The sequence below is a fragment of the Erigeron canadensis genome, chromosome 2 (assembly GCF_010389155.1).
Source record: "Erigeron canadensis isolate Cc75 chromosome 2, C_canadensis_v1, whole genome shotgun sequence".
Lineage (NCBI taxonomy): Eukaryota > Viridiplantae > Streptophyta > Magnoliopsida > Asterales > Asteraceae > Erigeron > Erigeron canadensis.
This window is the reverse complement of record NC_057762.1, coordinates 18,843,190-18,851,244: the sequence shown is the minus strand read 5'-3', so window position 1 is coordinate 18,851,244 and position 8,055 is coordinate 18,843,190. Positions and strand designations below refer to the sequence as shown.

Genomic DNA, 8,055 nt, shown 5'->3' with positions numbered 1-8,055 from the left:
GTCAGTTCTCATAGTTTCAACAAATAATAAATCATCATTTAAAGATTCATCAATGTTCAGTTTTGATTATGTATCCACCACATCATCATAATCCCTTACCTTCTTTAAAATGATGTCCACCCATCTTCCAGATATAACATCATCTTTCACCATTGGTTGTTGATTTTCCAGAGCCATAAAACACACATCTCTAATCTCTTCATCATCATCAGATGAGTCATCAGAGAGTTCCCACTTTCCTTCAGTTTGAGCCATCATGCACTTATTCTTTTCTTTTTCTTTTTCTTACTCAAGTGATATGAGGGCAATCTGGGCCTTAAGCTTCTTATATTTGGCCTTGTAATCATCAGATTTAACAAAACTTAGGACAGAGGGACCAGTTTGGTTGTTCGACTAACTAGATCTGCATTCCTTCACAAAGTGACCTTTCTTACCACACTTATAGCAGGTAAGATTGGCTTTATCCAGAGAGTTGGAGCTGGAAGCATTATTGGACCCATTAAATCTATTAGATTTATGCTTAAACCTGTTAAAGGTTTTAGCAATCATGGCGACCAGATCATCATCGTCATTTTCATCACAACCATCACTGAGATCAGTGGTCAGGCCAGAGTTCAAGAAGTTGTTTAACATCTCCTTCATAGAATGTGGCTGGACATTCTCAGCATACATTAAAGCAGCACAAGGTTTCCCAGTGAAGCTGGCGACGTTGGAACTCTGAGCATGGTTTAAATCATCTTGCTCAGCCAGCAATCTTGCAGCATTATTATCTTCAGTGAATCTGAATGCTCCATAGAGAGATGCAATAGTATGGCTATGCAAGGTCTTTCCTTGTCTTAGGACAAGAACCATGTGTGCCCATTTGGATGGTAAAATATCACAAAACTTTTCAAGAAAAATATCCTTATCTACACCCAAGCCTCTCAGTTGGTTAATGAGGCTAGTAAATCTGGTGTAGGTACCAGTTAAACTTTCATTGGGAAGAGCAAAGAAGGATTCATACTTCTTGTTTAAAGCAACCTTCCTGGTGGCAATGGTGTCATTTCCTCCTTCAAACTGGAGAACTAATTCATCCCACATTGACTTGGCATTAGGGAACAACACAAGTGTTGGAATTAGTTCCTCAGGGACAGCAGCGAGGATCATGTTTTTCAATCTGGTATCAACGTCAACCAGTCTGCGATCCTCATCAGACCAATGTTCTTCTGCTTTCTCCTTGGTACCTCTTCTCCCAGTTTGGTCTAGAAGAGAACTTACCCCACTAGACATGGGTATATATGGTCCATCCTTAAGGATTTTCAACATATACCTCTCTATCCCACTAAAATGCAAGAGCATTCTGGCTTTTCATGTACCAAAAGTCTCACTGCTCCCATCGAACTTGGGAACAGGAGTGTTAGAATAATGTACAAGGACGTGGCTGGCTCCAGGTGTAGGAGGAGGAGGAGGAAGGTTGGTATTTAAAGGAGTAACAGGTATAGTGTTATTGGGATTAGTTTCATTTTGAGAACCAGAACCATTCTCACCTTCAGTAGACATCTAAGCAGACCAAGGTTATAGAATTGATACAATTCAACCTACCTGCTCTGATACCACTTGTAAGTCCCAACTATTACTAGATGAATACTGAAGGCACCTCTATGTCGATGATGAGTTTACTTTGCAACACGTTCACTGTATCTGGACGTGACCAGTTGTAGTGAACAGTGTACCAGGTTAACTGGAAGTTACTTATTAAGGTGACAATACAAATAAGTAAATACGAAGCAATAATGTAAAGTACAAGTAAAGTAAATTGGTAAGACAATATGTAATTTTTCAAGTGTATTTTATTTATAGATTGTTAAAAAAAATACAAGGTTGTTGCGGAACCAAGATAATACACGAATGTAAATATCCTAACATCCTATGAAATACAATTGATCTATACTTGGAAATTCTCTTATACAATCGAAACACTTAGAGTTGTGAAATGTTCCTTTTAGCGATTGAGAGAATATTGCACAAGTTCACCAACGATATTGCAGGTATATGTGTTTTTGCAAAGTTGTGAAAATGTTTGTGCAAGGACCTCTATTTATAGTCGAAGGTTAAGCATTGGGATCTCAACTTCGACGTACAAATATGGTTGACAACACACAAAAGTATTAGTAAATAATTCTTTGTGTGTGTGCTAAATAAAGTAAGACAAAAGGTTACTTTATTCAACCACTTTACATCTTTGCACTTTTATCTACAGACAAGATTATTGTCCGGGTAAAAAGATGTAGTGTAAAAGGTCCTCCTCGTAATCAATGTAAAGCTTTGTAAGAGCATTTACACTAGAGGATCTCCAGTTGATTAATTTGATTAGAATGTCAACTGGGCTTCGCTGTCATTGTCATTCTCTTTCTTTCTCTTGTTGTCTTCGACTTCAACGGGAATGTCTTTAGATGTTGTTCTTCAGATCTTGACTGGTGGAAGTCATCAGTTGCATAAACTGTACATTACAACTGGACTTCAAATATTTCGAACAATTCTTCAATTTCTCCAGATGCAACTGGAAAGCTCTAGTTTTCAACAAAACTGAACTAACAGTGACAATAATGTATTGTCAAAAAGAAGTGAGAAAGAGCCTCTTATCGAAAAAGATCTTAGCAAAGTCTTGGCTATTTTTGAAATGCATCTCCAAATACTCATTTGTTCATACATACAAATCCTTGAAAAAATATATAAGAAAAGGATAGGACTTTTGGTCTTTCTAGCCTGGCGGTATTGGAGAATGAAGGGGAGGCCCAAGTTTCTCAAAGGTCCTGGGTTCGAACCTGACTCCGGAGGGTTTTTGTCACAGTGGAGTTTTGGGCGGTGGGTTTCATCTGGAATTAATGGCACTGAGGTGGTGTTTTTTTATTTGGTGGGGGGGGGGGGGGGGGGGGGTTTCGCCTCTACTGGGGTCCCATTTGGAAATAGCTGTGCTCGATTTCGAGTACATCTGTGAAGTAGCACCCCATATTCGCCGTTAAAAAAAAAAAACATAGTATACGTCTGTTCTTGTGTGTGCATAGTCTTTTTTATTTATGCTCACAGATCCCCATGGGATGCAGGGGTGCCATCCAACATTTCTTGCTCTCATTCTGCATATCATTCTCTGTGTTTTGTTCCAAGCGACCACTTCTTTTCTCTCCACTCACAATCTCACATACACACTAGCATTTTTTTCTTTTTCTTTTTGAAAGGCACATTCACACTAGCATAGACATACACCCCAATAAATATCATCTATATATAGAAAGAGAAAGAAGTGAGAAAAATAGATAGAGATAATGAAGTCAAAGAGTGATAGTATTAGTAGTGGTAATGCAAATATAAGCAACAACTGGCTAGGAGTTTCACTCTCACCTCCACTAAAAATGGAGACTTCTATTTCTTCAACAACAATAACTCCCAACAGTAACAACTTTTATCTTTCTCCCTACTCTTTTTATGGTGTTACAGAAAATGATAGCTCTTTTTTCTCCCCATTGACTGTTATGCCTCTCAAATCTGATGGCTCTCTTTGCATCTTGGAGGCTTTTTCTTCTTCACATTCACAAGGTTTGTTCAGCTGGTAATGGAGTAGTATTTTCTAAGGCTGTTAGGCCAAAAATCCTAATAGACTTTTCATTTTATATGCGGTTCTATCATATACCTTTTGAGGTATTAATGATCCATAATGTAAGTGATAGATCATATAAGAAGAAAAGAGTGTTCATTTGCCTTCAGAAGTTTAATAAATGTATGAGCCTCGGTATGTGAGAGTGGCAGCACCTAACTTGAATTTGGGTGCGGCAAGCACAGATACTATCCCCATAACTTTTTACTGGGTTATAAAATAAACTTTAAAATTTTATACAAATATTGTACTTTTATTGTAAGTCTTTTGTGTCATATATTGAAAATCCATTTCTTAAATGTCTAGTTTCGAACAGCGAATACTTTGGATTTTTGACATAAATGAAAAAAAGAAATATGATTTTTAACTTTTTTTTTTTTTTTGACATGTAATCTGGAAGGGATGATGCCAAGTTCTACTTCACCAAAACTTGAAGACTTTTTAGGTGTTACTCATGATGACTATGGTAGCCATGAAAGAAATTTGAGTCTAGACAGCTTGTATCCTGAACCTAAATGGTCGTACTCCGAAGGAATCCAATGTCAATCTGGTAATATGTATCAAATTCAAGAAGAAGAAACAACAATCTCCAAACAAAACTCATGGGTTGTTTCTACACTACCACATTATCCAACAGAAACTTCAGATGAAAGCCATCACCAAATAAGCACCAATGGCGGTGGATTTAGTGATGTACAGTCACTAAGCTTGTCTATGAGCCCTGATTCTCAGTCAAGTTGCGTAAGTGGAAGAACAGAGCAGTGTTTGACTGTAGCAACAAAAAAGAGACAGTTTAATAGAGTTGCTTCAAAGTTGCCTGTTCATAGAAAATCACTTGACACTTTTGGTCAAAGAACTTCTCAGTTTAGAGGTGTCACCAGGTATTTCATTAATTGCTTTTCTTTTCATTATCACATTCTAGAATTTTTGTTGTTTACTTAAAAAGAGTAGATTATATATTTATCTATGTTTATGTATTTGCTTTGAAGAAGTAAATATATAGCAAAAGAGTATATATAGGAGGTTTTAAGTAGAAAGTAGGCAAGTTAATTTGTAGAAGATGTACCAATGCTTTTTCTTTATTTCTAAAGATGTGAATATATAAAAATAGCTAGTAATATATAAAAAAAATGTTAAGAAAGTACTGATGATTCTGTTAATTTTAGACATAGGTGGACTGGAAGATATGAGGCTCATTTATGGGATAATAGTTGCAAAAAAGAAGGACAAACCAGAAAAGGAAGACAAGGTTACTGTCAAATTTATTTTCATATCTTTCTTTTTAAATAGTACCTCTATTTGTCCACTAATGTTATTATCTCTGTTTTTCTTGTTTGTCATGTGGAATATTTGCTCCACTCTCAGTGTATCTTGGTAAGTATTTAAGTTCAAATATAGGGAGATACTATTTCTTATAGTAGTTAAATTTCTACAAGTTAATAATTAAACGTTAATGTCCGGGGATTTAGATCTGGTAGTTAAATTTCTACAAGTTAATAATTTCTACTTGTTACCTTAATGTTATGCAAGTCAATTAACATTAATTTGAGTTTACCCTAAGTTGTATATTAAAAACAAGGATTTAACTTCAGGAGGTTATGATATGGAAGAGAAAGCAGCTCGAGCTTACGACTTAGCTGCACTTAAGTACTGGGGATGCTCGACTCATATCAACTTCCCAGTAAGAATGTAATTTCGAAATATCTTGATACTATGCCATATAAACATTATTTGAGAAATAGCTGTTTTTTTAGCTTCAGAATTACCACGATGAGCTCGAGTTGATGAAGCCCATGAGTCGTCAAGAATTTGTTGCCCACTTGAGAAGGTAAGATATGAAAGTTTTCATTCTAGGATTGAATTTGTTCTTCCTATGATTTTTCTTTATGAAATCATTTGGGAATAATGATGATAACGTTCTAGGAAGAGCAGTGGATTCTCCAGAGGTGCTTCAATTTATCGAGGTGTTACAAGGTTTGATAATGTTGTTTTTAGATCTTTGGAGTACATTTAAAGTGTATTACAGTATTTTTTTTGTGGGTTCGGTCTGTATGAAGTATTCACGAGATTAATGAAAGGAACAGGCATCATCAGCATGGAAGATGGCAAGCTCGAATTGGCCGTGTATCTGGAAACAAGGATCTTTACCTTGGTACCTTCAGTAAGTTCTTTAAACTAAATGCTAATTTCTACGTCCCACTAAATGTGTCCACTTTAAAATTTTCAAAGTCAAATTTTACAACTTTTACCTTGAATATCTTTGTTTGTATCATATACTACTTGATGAAAATTATATGGATTAATTGTTTTACATATGTTTAGATCGGTATAATTTTCATCGAGTATTATATAACACAAAAAAAGATATTTAAGGTCAAAGTGCAAAAAATTGACTTTGAAAACCTTAAAGTTGACACATTTGATGGGGCGGAGGAGTAATAAACATTTCTTCTCAATGAGGGTGTGTTTGTGATTCCTTATCGCGACAGCGAATAAGAAATATAGTTCTGTTTCAGGTTGCATATTCCAAAATGCTTCTTTAGTGATTAAGGTTTAGTGTTCTGTTTGGTCCTGGTCATTCCAAACTACTCTTATCTATAAATTCAAAAAGCATAAGCGGAAGTCCTGGTTATATAATTAAAAAGTAAGAATAGGATAGTATGCCGTTTTTTTTGCTTTAAGAAATAGCATTAGCTGTATTAACAAGCTATTTAATAAACCACTTAGGAGTGTGTTGGAAGACATAAATGTTCAGTATAATCAGTAATTTTGGATTTAACACACTGTAATATAACTCTGCCCCTAATACAAACTAGAACTTTAGGCACTCAGGAGGACGCAGCCGAGGCTTATGATGTGGCAGCAATTAAATTTCGCGGTGTGAATGCTGTCACAAACTTTGACGTCTCTCGCTATGATGTTGAAAGAATCATTGCTAGCACTACTCTACTCGCCGGAGAACTAGCCAGGCGGAATAAAACCAACACTGCCACAAACATTGAACAACCTGCTCTGCTACCAAGCATAGATCATCAACAAAATGCTTGTGCCTCGACTTTGGAAACAACTGATCAGAACTTAAACAACCCTGAAAACCAACATCAACGGGTTAATAACGACTTGGTTTGTGAGAAGATTGGTATGCAGCACTCGAACCCCTCTTCTCTGATTACGAGCTTGAGCTGCTCAAGAAAAGATAGCCAAGACAAAATAAGTGCAACCATGGCAGCTACCATTACTGAGAATATGAGTTCATGGGTCTCTCCAGGACACTTCCCAGTCTTTGCTGCATGGACTGATGCCTAAAAAGAAGTATTTGCATCAAGAATTCAATTCATCATTTCATGAAGTTGTAGTAAGTAATTAGGTTGGTTAGTCAAGCCTATTTGCTTTAAATTTTTTGTAGTAAGTAATGGTAATTCACTTATTTGCCTGTGAACACAATGAGGCAACTTTTTTCTATGTAACTCAACCTATTATGTTAACTTTTGGCCTAAAATGAAGTTTTTGATTACCTTTAAAAGAGTGATAATGACTAGATTCTTGATAAATGATTGTGGTTGTGATATACCAATTCACAGATCGAATTCATATAATTGAAATTAAGATTTAATAAATCCTCAACTTTTTTTTCTTTTGGTTACTTATCTCCTAAGATCTCATTTCAATTATTCAATACAAGTTTTGTGTATACGTTTTTGAATATTAGCATTGTTATCTGAAATATAATCAATTTATATAGCTTTTTCTAATAAATAATTGTAAACACAACACACAAATCATTTCAATAGGACTTGACCAACAATCTTCTCATAGGTTATTTTTTTATAACGAGAGTAAGTATCTGTGCGTTGCGGCGGTGAGATGGTAGTGGTGATAGGTCATAATAATGTGTGATAGGTCATAGAGTGTGATAACCAAATATCTTAACCGTACGGGCTCCGTCATCGGATTTAAAAATTCGTCGAAAGTATATCGAATGACATTTCTAATGAAAGAGAATGAAATTTTAAGAACACCCATATAATTTTTATAATTTATCGATGTACGGTTTTTGAGATAAAAGATTTTAAATGAATTGGAGGAATAAATGATGTATAGAGGAGAAATGAAAAAAGAATGATTGGTTGAGATTTAAGGAAAAAGAATGAGTATTATAGTTATTTTTTATAAATATATAATAGATAAGAGGGCATTTTGAGAAATTAATGTCGAAACTTAAAATTTAGACAGGGGAATTTGTTTTATAATATAGTATAGATGAGCTCACTTCTGTTAATGATTTAAACCGCATTAGTTTGGCTTGGTTTTGTGAAACTATGACATTCTTCCAAAATAAGGATAACCGTGAGATTGGTGCCATTTCGTCTGGCCATGATATAAATGATACCGGTCACGAAAATCATCAAAAACATGGTAGTGAT

General features: G+C 35.3%; 1 protein-coding gene across 6 annotated transcripts; it reads left to right on the top strand.

Annotated features, from left to right (window-relative positions):
• The first annotated feature begins 3,023 nt into the window (after positions 1–3,023).
• LOC122588671 (AP2-like ethylene-responsive transcription factor ANT) lies at positions 3,024–7,145 on the top strand. Of its 6 annotated transcripts, none has more exons than XM_043760838.1 (9): positions 3,024–3,573; positions 4,032–4,512; positions 4,798–4,880; positions 4,997–5,005; positions 5,224–5,312; positions 5,392–5,459; positions 5,564–5,605; positions 5,716–5,792; positions 6,456–7,145. In XM_043760838.1, exons 1-9 carry the CDS (start codon positions 3,303–3,305, stop codon positions 6,935–6,937), a joined length of 1,602 nt encoding a protein of 533 aa, XP_043616773.1. In that variant the 5' UTR covers positions 3,024–3,302; the 3' UTR covers positions 6,938–7,145. The 6 variants fall into 6 exon arrangements, with proteins under 6 accessions (XP_043616773.1, XP_043616770.1, XP_043616772.1 ...); XM_043760835.1 differs by having other exon boundaries at positions 5,555–5,605; XM_043760837.1 differs by having other exon boundaries at positions 5,386–5,459.
• The last annotated feature ends 910 nt before the right edge of the window (positions 7,146–8,055 follow it).

Bases quoted from the DNA above. Each gene is read 5' to 3' on its own strand.
- LOC122588671 (XM_043760834.1), top strand. From the start codon at position 3,303: ATGAAGTCAAAGAGTGATAGTATTAGTAGTGGTAATGCAAATATAAGC. The intron at 5,313-5,385 runs GTAAGAATGTAA...CTGTTTTTTTAG, and splicing joins CGACTCATATCAACTTCCCA to CTTCAGAATTACCACGATGA. The intron at 5,606-5,715 runs GTTTGATAATGT...TGAAAGGAACAG, and splicing joins ATTTATCGAGGTGTTACAAG to GCATCATCAGCATGGAAGAT.